Source organism: Myodes glareolus, chromosome 21, assembly GCF_982192425.1.
Source record: "Myodes glareolus chromosome 21, mMyoGla1.1, whole genome shotgun sequence".
Classification (NCBI taxonomy): domain Eukaryota; kingdom Metazoa; phylum Chordata; class Mammalia; order Rodentia; family Cricetidae; genus Myodes; species Myodes glareolus.
In genome coordinates, this window is record NC_142046.1 from 47,591,345 (window position 1) to 47,604,695 (window position 13,351).

The following is a 13,351-nucleotide window of genomic DNA, read 5'->3' on the forward strand; positions in this document are numbered from 1 at the left end:
GTGCAGGCAAGTCATGCAAGTGGATGGCAGCCAGACTCTCTGAATTACTGCTAACACAGGTCCGGAACTCACGGCACTTTTAGAGGGACTCTGTCCACAAAGGGCCCGTCCCCAATCGAATTGCTGATATGACACTTGAGGGGCAGCCTGAGGCGGCTGGGTCAGGTAAGGACCTTTCCTGTGGATATATTTAATAATGCCATAACGTGATCAACCCAATTTTAGTGACTTGACTTGGACCACGAGGCATCAACACATGAGTCTTTGTGACCATCTGCATATTGGTTTCAGTTTTAAAAACATGGTTTACTCAAGATCATGTATAAAATTTCCTTGAGAAATTGCTCCGCTTTGTATTGTTTTTAGGGATAAAATTAGTGTTGAGAGTATCTTTTGCTCATGTGGAACAAGCCGAGGAACAGAAATTGCACCCAAGAGGCAAAATACAGCATGCTTACTACAACATGTCATCATTAGTTATAATAATTGAGAAACGTTTATATATTAATGGGCTACCAAAGTTAAAAGGTAGGAAGTCATCTCAGTCATACAGTGCAACATGGTGGCAAGCAGTTTCTTTCAAAATTGTGTATCTTTCTCTCTACCTTAAAAGAGACAGCCGAACGGCAAAGTCTTACACTCCCTGTAGCTTTTGATATAATTAGGAAAATGGTAGACGGTCCTTCAGCTGAAAACTCTGCAAAGTAACTGGTTAGAGAATGTGGAATTTTTAATTCAACCTTTAAAAATTTAATGAATACTTTATTATTTAATTAAAGCTATATACTAGGAAGTGTTTTCTTTTGTACAACTGAGACCCTACTGGTTTTAAAGCAAATTCTCTTTTGCTTCTGAAATAATACAAGGCCTCTCTCTCTATAAGATGGGCCAAACAGGAAACGGTGACTTCCCAATATAATTTTATGGGAACATTAAAGAAAGCTACTGGGGATCCAGAAATCGACCAGCACCTTCAATCCTGCTTTCATGCTACTGTCACAGGTGGCGAGTTCCTTAAAAGAATCTGGGGCTCCACAAACAGTAGGCAACTAATATGTACCCTAAAACCTCTACCCATGATCAATTGCAGATTTCCACCCCAAATGGGACAGAACAGAAACAAACATTTTCACTAGTGTTCAGGGTTCTTTTTTATTTGTGTTGTTCACATAGATAAAAGTAAGGCTCCTTTTTTATGGGAAAGATCCATTGCAAATACACTCTGTATAATGAATCAACAAAGACATTTAGAATTGAGTCAAGTATACTGCATTTGAAATTCAGCATTATAAATATTCAGGATTAGTGAATTTAGCTAAGAAAATAAGACTACTAGAAAGGAACAGCTAATAATTTATAATTTTTTTTTTTTTTTAAAAAGTGCTCTGGGAAAACACACAGTGTAGCCGCTTCAAAAAAAAAAAAAAAAAAGCCATTTGGGGAAGACTCCCGGGCATCAAGTGGAGTGGGCTTCAGACTAAAAAATATCTGTAAATTTTCCAAAAATTGAAGTGTTAAAAATAGTCCTCTCCTTATTCAACTTCATGTTTAAGGAAATATGTGACAGACAAGTAAACAAAGACAACAAAAGTTTACCTGGATTTAAAACAATAAATTCTAGATCTGTAAAAATTTCCTGGTTTGTACAGAAAGGCCAATGACTGACCTTCATTGATCCATTTCTACATAGCTATAAAAATACAGTATCAAATCTTTTTCCAGTTCCCCTACAACTGGGGGAAATATTCTAAGTGGCGAATGTGCGGATGTAGCTGTGCGTATCCCCAAGGGTACAAGCACAGGTCACTTTTCTAGGAAAATTATTGTCTTTGTAAACATCTCTCTTCTACATCTGGACATTTCAGAATCGTCTTTGGTATTTCTAGGTGCTGAGCGTTCAGACAGAAACCCCCAGGGTCTCTACCGCGGTACTACATAGACATCTTAAGACATAAATAAGGAAAATGCACTTGGAATAAGTTACAATTAGCTGCTTTTGCATAATTTTCAACAACTACAGTGTACGCCTCGTCACAGTTTCATGAGGAAGAATATGTCCTTTTCAACTCCTTAGCTTTAAGGAACACTTAATCATTTTGGCTAAAAATCCATTTTTGGAGTAGGTCTGCTGGGTTGCATGGCACTAAGTTTGGATGCTCGCCATTTGCTGAAAGGCACATCTTAAACAATGGATTATACAGAAGTTGGTCCTAGAAGAAAAGGAAGCACATAACATACGTTAAGTTTTAATGATTTACAGCTAAAAATTAGATATGAAAATGACTTTACGGTTTCTCTAAAGGTATAGGGAGATTTGCACAACAAACATGTCTGATTTCTCAACCTTAAATCTAAGGTCAACTAAAGCTGGTAAAGTATTGATGACTTTTGTTCATAATACTATAATTCAGTTTACTGCTATTTAGTCAAGGTGAGTCATTTCAAAATTGAAGAGGAAAATAGACAGTAAATCTGAAATACTTTTCCAGACATGAAGCAGTCCACTGGTATTCCAAGTGACCAACTTCCAAATCAGAAAAACCAGTCTTTTGGTATGCTATTACTACACAAAACTAGATTTAGAGAAAAAGTTCTATGATCAAGCTAAATCGTAAACATATTTAAGGACAGGCAATCTGCCATGTAGTCTTTTGATTCTAGACTAATTTAAAATGTGCTAAAATGGAGAAAGACATAGTTAGCAATTCTATGTGAGAAACACACTTTTTTGTCCCGTTAAGGAATAAACATGGTTTTCAAAGACTATTGTAAAAATTCTTTAAAAGTCAAGGATAAGGAACTAATTAATAGTTTATAACTAGGCAGTGGTGGCATATGCCTTCAATCCCAGCACTCGGGGAGGAGAGGCAGGTGAATCTCTGTGAGTTTGACACCAGTCTGGTCTTACAGAGTGAGTTCGATAGCCAGGACTGTTTTACAGAGAAACCCTGTCTCAAAAAAACAAACAAACAAACAAATATATAAATAATAGAAGTTTTTCACCTGCTTAAGACAGGCTTCTGCTTTATGATTAGTTGCTCTCACAGGTATTTAATCCCTAGATATATTCTCTTATCACAGAGGGAACACATAATAATAGTGGAACTATTGAAGGTGAAGTAATTTGATATATGGCACAGTAAAGCAATTAGAGCTATTCAAAGTAATCTAGTGAATGGCTGAATGAGCCGCGGTCAGTCACCTTCTGAATCTCCCATATCTGTTCTCCGGGGGCGATTGTCCTGTGACCTTTGTAGACACACGCCTTCAGCTGGACGACCCCCTGAGTAGCATGAAGACATAACTCCTTCTGGATGTTGTGCCGGATTTCACGCTGAGCCGAGTACTCAAAGTACTGTGGGAGGGACAGTGACATCATTGACAAAGGTACCCGTATGCTCATGTGCAAAAGAGAACAAGATGAAAACCAACCAGCTCCCTACTAAACAGTAAACTCCTGAGGTCTTCAACAAACATGATACAAAGATCAGAAACGTAAGCAGGGTCCCTGTGACAGAAGACATCAAACTTTTGCTCTTGTCCATTGCCCTCAGGGATTACTCCCTAAATATGGGACTCCTTCCTTTCCAAACTAGAAACTGCAAATTGCATGGCGGAATGGAGGCCGGCAGAAAGCAGCCCGCACAGTTCTGGAGACCAGTTAACTGGCTGCTGCTTCTCTCTCCCCCACAACAATCCTTCTCTCGTTCACCTCAACTGAGTCATTTGCACTAACCCGCAAGCTATCATGGACTCTCAGAGCCTGTTTCTGTCCCTGTGAGATGGGTATCAACCGCCCCTGCCCAAAGAATTCTTGAAATCACTAATTGAATGTGTTGATAGGTGTAGAGTATTTTCAGCAAAGACCAACGCGCACGCGTCAGCACTTGATATGCTGTAGTTCTTTACTAATGTGTGTCTCCACAGTCAATTAATGAGTCTCTTAAGTTCTGCTGAATTTTCTTCTCGGATGTCATTTCATTCGTGCCTACTCCTCCATCCTCACTTCTCTGACTCAGATCACCTCTCTTAATTTATCCTGCAGTGCCAACCTCTGACCCAAGGATGCATGGATAGCGTCAGCTGCTTGGAAGCCCTTTAAAGCTCTGGTCTGATAAACTGGCTTAACGAAAATCACCTGTATCGGTCAAGGCTACCCCGCCCGCTATCTGACACGTGCAAGGTTCAGGACTTACCCTCACGGCAGCCACTGCCTCAGCTGTAGCAGACCGTGCTCATTTAATATAAACCAACCTCTAAAGAATAACCCAAGAGTTCACTCAATTGCCAGGCTGTTGTTTGGAAATCCTGTGACCCTTTCCTGGTTTGCTAACTCTTTTTCATTCCTTAAGGACTAGATCAATTCCCATTTTACCTCTTTCTTTCTCCTCAGTTTTTACCTTGATGGAAAACTATAACTTTCGAGGTTTCCACAGGAAACCAGAGCTAGCCTGTCCTATGCTACTAAAATTACAAGTGGGGCTAGCTGGATTCTCTGTGAGCCAAGGCTAAGCACTGTATTAACTAGAGACAGTCACTGTCGTGGCAGGCACTTTACCGGCTGAACTATTGTCCCGGCCCCATAATAACATGCCTTATAAATCAAATATTTAATAATGTTGGCAGTCTAAGGATGAAATGAGTTAACATAATTGATTATCAATAATGCAATAATGCCTGTTAGCACTAATATTTATAGAGCCCTTAATATATGCTAGGCAGGCACTGTGCTAGAGCAAACAATCCTGAAACATTAGCAGAATCCAGAGCCTTCATCCCAAGTTCCTTGTCTCAGTCTCGTACTTAATTTCTCTTCTCCTACCAGTAAAACATTAAGTTGGTTTTATAACAACTTCCCAGGTGGAAGCACTGGAGAAAGTAGCTGAAGAAGGAGAAGGAAAGAGCATTCTAACTATTCCTAAGTAATTTAAACTAAGATAAGCCTTAAGAACTCAAAGACGAGAAGAAAGGCTATTACATATTATTTCAGGGTCACTAAGATGAAACTTGGAAGGAAAGGAAAATAGTTGAAAATAATTTGGTAACAAGGACAAAGTAAATAAGTAACCAGCTGAAATTATGGGAGAGACATGCCCCTCAGAACTTGGAGGCATGCTCTAGAATGTGCATGAAATATTAACTGTCATAAGGCTGTAATGATATAACTGCACTGAACCAGAACAGTCTCCAATCCAGCCACAGGACAAAAATGGTTACTTTGCTTTGCATTCAGAAATGCTCTCAGAAAAGGATTGCATGTCATAAAACACCATTAAACGATCAAAGTGGAAGAAAAGGAGAAAATGCTCAAATTAAATGAGACATCTGAATTTGAGTTCTCAAGGAACTAAAATTTGCTAAATAGTTGAGGGAAATAATTGATTAAAAAAAATAGACTGCCTGAAAGTGAGTTGAACAAGGATGACACCAGTAGACATGCCAAAGTAGACAGGGAAAAGCCCCCTGAGGCCTCAGCCCTACTTACAGAACCACAGGCAACAAAGGAAAGCTGGGAAAAACACATCAATTGGCTGTTCAGTGCCAAACATACATACAAGTAATATTATACAGAGTAAAAAGGTTATATTTAGGTATTTACATGTATACACATATATGCATGCAATAGCAATTAGGGAAAAAAGAGCCCATGAATCTGAGGGAGAGTGGGGAGGCTTATATGAGAGGGTAGAAAGGAAAGGGGGAAATGTCAAAATTTTATTAAATCTCAAAAATAAAAAATGAACACGTAAAAGATATAAGTGTGTTAGGATGACAGAAGCCAGAGCCATCTTAAAATACAAACCAGATCACATTATTCGCCTACTCAAAAACCTCTTGATGGCTTCTGTTGAGTTCAGAATCAAATCCATCTTCCTTAATAGGTTTGCAGAGCTCTATACAACCAGGTTTCTTATCAGAATCTCTGACCTCATTTCCCTCGCTCCTTGCCTAGACCACTGTGTGCTGGCCATGCTGGCCTGCTGTATTCTCTGAACCTCTCCTACATGGCTGCTCTCACCCAGACCTCCTTCGAGATGCTCTCCTCCCCGAATGCTTGACTCCATCTCAGATGACTGCTCCAGAAAGATCTTCTTTAACTCCAAGTCCATCCTCTGAATCCATCCCTCATATTATCTCTGCCTGCTCTATCTTTTTTAGCACCCCCAAATTACATTATAGTCTTCACTTCTTATGAAAAAAATGCTTCTGTGACACAGGCTTCACAAGGTCAGTCAGTGACTGTCAAATCTTGCAACAGGACAAGTTGTACGATGAAGTTATACAAATATTTTTAATAACTGAATTTTCACCTCATATTTATTAAAGACAGCCTATTCTATCGATCATTTAAAATTAATTTTATAATTTGCTACAAACATATCTACATGGAAAAAGATAATAGAAAAGCATAAAACTAACACTCAGACACTATATTTTTAAGATAGTACCCTGCAGCAAATTATTACAAAAATAGTAGTAATAATGCATTTTAAGATAATTATTATTCTGGAGAGACCTTGAGAGAAATGTCTAAGTATTAATAATCATGATAATATATTTACAAATGAGGAAACAAGCAAATTGTTATCTACAAAATAACAATTATTTCTATAACTATTCTTATGTAGAAAGAAAGGAAAAAATGAGAAGATTGTATATAGTCCACTAAAGACTAATTAGGCTGAATTTAATGAATAGAAAGATGTGCAGAAGCAGACTTGCCAGGAGACACATTGATCCTTTCTTCCTAACGCTGATACTTTCTTTCAGAGCCCTGTCGAGGTATGTACACAGTAGCACAAACATGCAAGCCTGTGAAAATCCTGGGTCAACATCCAGGCAATTCCCAGAAAGGAAAAAGTTCTAGATGTTTCTCTTTGTGTATCCTTCCTCACACTCTGCTTATTTCCTTACCATCCCACTAAACACCTCTCAACATAAAGTCTCAGATGACATCTTTCTCAGGAAAACCCACGGACACCTCATCTAATCCTGAGGTGGTTTGATCCATCCACAGAGCCCCTGGACTCCTTACTCCTGACCTGATGTTACTGACTGCAGATGCTGGTTCTACAGTGTGGGTTCCTACTGGAGCTCGGAGCCAGTGGATGAAGCTCACCCAGGGCTCAGTCAGGGAACTCGCTGACTGACTGTGGAGAAAGACAAATCCTTCTCTAAGCTAACTTGCTAAGGATAAAGGTCAAAATAAGCTAAAAGCTAGAAACTTAATAATTTCTACAACTTTAGCAGGCTAGGTAGTAACAGATCACATTTGCTCTTAATAGAAAAAAATTGAGAGGAAACAAGAATGTCAGTAATCAAAGAGACAAAAATGGGGGTCGGTGAGAAACAGCATTTAGATTCAGTGTCTGAAACAGTATCTCTGCCCTCAAAGGACTTTATAAGGCAGCTGTGCCAGCATTATCACTGGAAGCAATTTGCTATTACAGTTAATACTGCCTTCCCCTCCATGACTCCCAAAGCCTCCATCCCGACAGTCACACAAGCGTCGAAGGCTATATTAAACATACACAACATCAAATAACATTATTCTGCTTAATTTTCGGTCTCCTTTCTATTCATCAAGTGGGTAACTGCATGGCCGTGTGCCTTAGTGTCAAGCTGAGCTGTGACTTCCAAGGAACACACAGCACCTGACCATGTCCGGAAGCGCTCACCTGGTTTCCGCCGAGTCCATGGCACGTGTACAGAATCAATGGTTTGCCTCCCTGGTTATTTTCACCAACATCCAGACACAGAGGTTGACCGGCACTCTTAATCTAAGTAAAAAGATTTAAATTCCATCAAAATAAAAAATAAAAACAAACTGCGCAGTTTTTATTTTTCAATTCATTTCAGGGAAGTGGCGTTAATAATGGAAAACTCCAAAAGCAGTAAGTTAAAAGGTACATGGGAGGAAATTTATCAAGGAAAAAGGGGAACATAAAAATACTCACATATCCAGATATAACAGGATTAAGGTCTGGTACATACACTTCTGGGTAAACGGTATTCAGGTACCATGTAAAATTTTTACACTGAAGGCGTTTCTTTATCTCAAATCTTTTCGAAAGATCACCAAATGATTTCTGCAAACAGATGAGAGCATGAAGGGAGTTCTCAATCAAATCAGCTCTGATGAATTCTTCATACGGTCCTATCTGCATTGACATTTAGGTATTCGGTAAAACTCTGGATGCAGGACGAACAATAAATGGACCATTCGTTCAAGCAACGGGTGTGCTGCCTGCCTGGTCCCTGGTGGTTAAGAGAATCAAGTCGCCCTGGAGGGCTGTAATACACTTCACTTGTGGACAGGACGTCTAAAGAAGAAAGGTCTCCCCAAAATGCTGAGGATGTGGGGCTGATTGTGGGAGAATTCTGAACTCATCCCACCTCTTTACTTAAAAATGACCCGGAGAGCGAGGTGTGAGGAAACACGTGCAGACACACAGTGCGAAGACCCAGTGAGATCAATATCTCTTGTAGTCAAGTGCAAAAGAGTAATCCCCAAACCGCACAGTCGGGTGTGTTCTAATTTAACTGTTTTAATCTTAACCAAATTCCCAACTGGACCTTGAGTTGAAAAAGGCATTTTTGAGTTAATTGTATTTTATTTTCCTTTATTTTCAGGGGCAAGGGAAACAATTAAAAATGCCTGAATTTTATAACACTGTTTAATCTTATTCTTTTAGGAGAGCATGAATAAGTTATATACACATTTATTATGACTATTTTATGATTATTATTATTACTATTATTTGTGTGTGTGTGTGTGTGTGTGTGTGTGTGTGTACATGTGCCATGGCACATACATGCGAAGTCAAATGACAACTTAGAGGAATCGGTTTTCTCCTTCCATGGTGTCGGTCCCAGGGATTGAATTTAGGTCATTAGGCTTGGTGACAAGTTCCTGCACCAGGTTGATGGCCCTAACCTATTTATTTTAAGGTTTAAAGTTTAAAAGCCTACCTTCAAAAATACTTTTTAAATGCCCCCCCACAAGGTGATTCAAACAAACAAACAAACAAAAGAAAGGCTTATGGACTTGGACTTGGGATAGTCGTCAACTGTCGTTGCATTATTTGGCTCTCACTTACTTGCTTAACGATTTTTGCTGCATCTGTGTTTCTCCTATAAAATATTTCCTTGTATTCATCCATCCAGACTTCTGCAAGGCGAACTTGGTTGCGAGCAATCACCTGCGTGCCTTTTGGGAAGGTATGAGGGCTTTTGCTGCGAAAAACATGTCCAACAACAGAGCAAGGCATAATCTCCAACTGCCCACCACATTGCCACACCTGATAATTAATGATATTTGTTTAAATTTACAGTATTTTGGGGAAAAAAAACTGTTGCTTTAAGTTTACCTTTAAAATATCAATAAATACAAAATATAGAGATTTATTAGCATGTTACAAAGTCTCTATGTCAGCTCAATTTATGCTCCATAAATGTAGACAATGGTTTTAATAAATGAAATGAGAACTACAGAGAACAAACGCACATCTTCAGAAAGCAGGTTTTACAGGAGCATGGGTTCTGAGCCCTTCATAAAAACTAATTCCAAGTTTTCTTTTTGGCCAATAATTATGCAAGTGTTCTAATATGCAGAGAAAAACAAGGCTCTCTGGTGTAGCTGACGTCCCCCTTAAACACATGGCCACTTACTGAAACGACACACTTTTTCCTAAGAAATGAACTAACTGTCTGGGTAGAAAGGAACCCAGACTCTATTTACTCCTTGGATATTCAATTTGGTATTAATGAAAACCATCCGAGAAAGCTATCATTGCCAGAGTGTAACCTGTTATATTTTCAAAGGAGTTTTTCATATTAAAAAGCCTACGTCTATGTAGAATGTGTCTAAAATTTGTGGTATTTCTAAGTAAAATGTCCTACTGGTTAGGTCCGCCATCAACAATCAGTAAGAAAAAAACCCTAAAACGAAGTCATGCTCAAAAGTGGACGCTAGAACTGAGACAAGTGGTCGAAACCTCTTCTTTTCCCCATTTAAATAAATGAAATGGCTCAGTGACACGTTCAGTTCAACAACCTGCACTGAGACTCAGGAGTCAGCTTTAAAAAGACCCTTGCCCTTCAGCAGTTCAGATGTGGCAGGGCCCAGAACTGCCAGTGTGCAATGGAGCCAGAGCCAACACATAAACCCAATTCCCAGGGCTTTCCCCCACCACATTCCAACCTGAACGACAAAAAGTGAGTGACATGGTTACCACAAAAATGAGGTCATGAAGTTGAATATATTAAGCACATGTCATGACTACTAAAAGCCTGTTTAGCTTATATTAATTTATGACATGCATTATGAAAAGAACAGTTCATATGATGCAAAGAGTTCAGCCTAGTGTCCTTTACACTTATAAATAAATGTTTTCCATACTGACTCCCTTGATAATCAACTCATTTCCTGAAGCACTAGGTTTAATTATATTTATCTTGGCTGGAATTCAGTAGCTACAAGTGCATTAATTGGTGTTATTGCCTGGACACAGGAGTTTAACTGATTCCTCTTGTTACACTGGCAACCATGAATAAATATATCAAGTTACAACTTAAACGGAAATAGCCTCATTGCCAATTTTCCAGCAATTACATTATAGCAAGCATTAAACACATAAAGACAGCATACATCTGCAACGGTCCGTGTGAGCCGATCAGAACACAATACATCACACTGTTTGACATGGATGCTATGTTTAATCTCCATAAACTTACTCTGAATGACATTTCTATATTTTCACCTCCCCAGATTTCCATTTCTTCATCGTAACTTCCAATATGCTCAAAATATTCTTTAGATATAGAAAATAGGCCTCCTGCGAAGGTGGGGGTCCTAAAAAGAAACACATCGCCAAAGTTGGGTACAGAAATTGAACAGGCTGAAAGGCTGTTTAAAGAACCAAACCGACAATAGGGGTGAAGAGATAGTAAATTTAACTCTTTTATGTAGATACAGAACAGCTGAAAATTCTTTCCTCACAGTTAAGGTTGTAGGGGAAGTAAGAACTTTAAAAATATCATCTTCCGTATTATTGTTTCTGTCCTTAACCTGCTTTAATATTCTTAAACTATAATTTATGAGGACACGAGAATTCACCTAATCTCAGTGGTTTCTCCTATTGTGCAAAAGAGCATCGCACATTACTAGTCTACGTATAGAATGTGTTTTTTTGTTGTTGTTATTAAGAATTATCACACAAGCAACGACTGTGAAAACACATGTGCACACGCAGCGTCCGGTGCTCCTGGCATGAAGGTAAGACGTGGCGGCGGCAAGCAGCTTACTTGATTGGGTAGGTTTCATCTTTCCTCCTTTGCTTCTCATGGTCAGGAAGCGATTCCCAGCCGAAGGAGAGGCTCCAGTCAAAGTTTCCACGGTTATGGTTGCTTCCATATGGAGAAGGCTTGTTGAACTCAAATGTGTTTAGATCTATGGATGCAATGTCTGGGCTCACCACGGCAGTGTAGTTCTCGGCTATTCTGGCCAGCAGAGGCTCCAACCAACCATAGAAGCACTCACCTGCCCGAAACAGAAGCTACGGTCAAGTTCATGGAAATGGTGAAAGAGTTTTTCTTTGATAGTACAGGAAAGTTTATAGAGAAATTATAAAGAAAAGATCATCTGTGTTCTGAATATACACGCATGGGTGATTTCTTTCATCTTAATTATAATAGGTAAAATGATGTAATTAAGAGTATATGGTGTGTTTTGATACACACACAGTAACATATTGTTAAAAGTTTACTGTTAACAAGCTAATTAAGGTGTCTACCCATCACCTCATGTGGGGGGCTAGGGAAGAGAAGGGGGATAAGTGAGACCCACTTCTAGCCATTTTAAAGTACGCAACACAGTATTAACTATAGACACCATGCTGTACAATAGACCTCTATACACAGGGACTTCTCAAGGGCTCTTATTGTGAGAATAGGTTTAAAGAAAAAAAATAAAATCAGAAAAATTCTCCTAACAGATGAGATTTTCCTCCTAGCATAGTAGACGGGCTCCAATGTATTGACCATCCTTGTTATGGGAGCCCTTTTCCTTTAAGATAAACTTTCCACTTAACCCTAAAATTATTTTAGCTTATTTAAATTTTTTGTCCCTTTGACCCAATAAGGAAGAGTAACTGAAAGCTTAATTTTTCTTCCTGGGTCTTAGGTGAAAGTAAGTCAGGAAGTTAGGAGACTCTGAATTCAGTGACTAGAGAAAATCATCCAAAGCTACTATAGTCCCGATGGAGGTGGGAGAGGAGCGGAGAGTCCCACGAAGGTCAGAATTATGTTCTTCGTCCACACCACACCAGGTCACTCTCCTTCCCACAGCTAAATTTGTCAGCCGTGGCCTGAAAGCATCATCGCCCAGCAGAGAAGAATGCCAAGTCAGATCTTACCGCATTTTGGATCAGAAAAAGAAATACTAGAGAGTGACGTGGTCCTTTGAGAAACTTCCAGATCTCTATTCAGTTTCCAAAGGTTGGCATTGTATCCTAGCAGATGCAATGGCTCTCAACAGACAGCAACCCCAAAGCCTTTCCGTGACAGTTAGTGAATGCTTCAACCAGTTCTCGGGTGGCGGGTCACCTCCGAGCTAGGCAGTTTCAGTTCAAGCATTCATAGGAAGAGCAAAACTCCCCAAACTTACAGCGCCAGGGACCAAACAGCATTTGTTAATACCTAGCATATCCATTGTACATGGATGAGACAGCAGGATAGCCTTGCTGGGCAGAATAGATTCAACAAATCTTTAGCAGAAAACAAAACAAAACACCCTATAAGCGTTACAAGTGGCAGTATTGAGACAAAGTTCAATGATAGTACTGATCATGACCAAACTTAGATAAAAATTTAATCTCACAGTGTAGGAATGAAAAACTGCAAAAAGAAACTCCTTTTGCTCTTCCTTTTACTTAGGGCAGAAAGAACATCTTGGGTGAGGGAGGAGCCCTAAGTAAGAATCACCCGCGAGGAAATCCAGGTGTTAAAAACACTGAGAAGGTAAGGGCTCTTTGTGTGAAGTTCGTAAACAGAGCCATTAGCCGCTAGGCCTGCCAGAGCTACCATCAGTAACACATGCTATTCAGAGGAATACCGCGAGATATCTAAAGCAAAGTCGCTTTGAGATGAAGGGGCAGAGGGAGAAAGTTACAAGCCATCTGTGCACAGGCACTTACAGTGAGCATCCAAAAACGTGAGCGTCTCCGCAGTTGCTACTGCTGCCCCGAGCAACCGAGCAGTGATGAGACCTTTTCTTTCTTGCTGTCTGACTATTTTCACTATAGAAAATTGTTTGATATAGTCCTCTAGTTTCTCATGTAAGTAGTCTGTA

General features: G+C 39.5%; 1 protein-coding gene across 1 annotated transcript in view; it reads right to left on the reverse strand.

The window, feature by feature from the left end:
* Positions 1 to 1,126: 1,126 nt before the first annotated feature.
* Galnt3 (polypeptide N-acetylgalactosaminyltransferase 3) overlaps positions 1,127 to 13,351 on the reverse strand; it is a 34,550-nt gene continuing 22,325 nt past the window's right edge. The window contains exons 4-11 of the mRNA XM_085681017.2: positions 13,197 to 13,346; positions 11,308 to 11,542; positions 10,738 to 10,855; positions 9,102 to 9,302; positions 7,959 to 8,090; positions 7,680 to 7,781; positions 3,203 to 3,355; positions 1,127 to 2,210 (exon numbers count right to left, since the gene is read on the reverse strand). Of these exons, the coding sequence (XP_085537143.1) occupies positions 2,088 to 2,210; positions 3,203 to 3,355; positions 7,680 to 7,781; positions 7,959 to 8,090; positions 9,102 to 9,302; positions 10,738 to 10,855; positions 11,308 to 11,542; positions 13,197 to 13,346 (1,214 nt within the window). The 3' untranslated portion in view covers positions 1,127 to 2,087. The remainder of the gene's footprint in view (positions 2,211 to 3,202; positions 3,356 to 7,679; positions 7,782 to 7,958; positions 8,091 to 9,101; positions 9,303 to 10,737; positions 10,856 to 11,307; positions 11,543 to 13,196; positions 13,347 to 13,351) is intronic.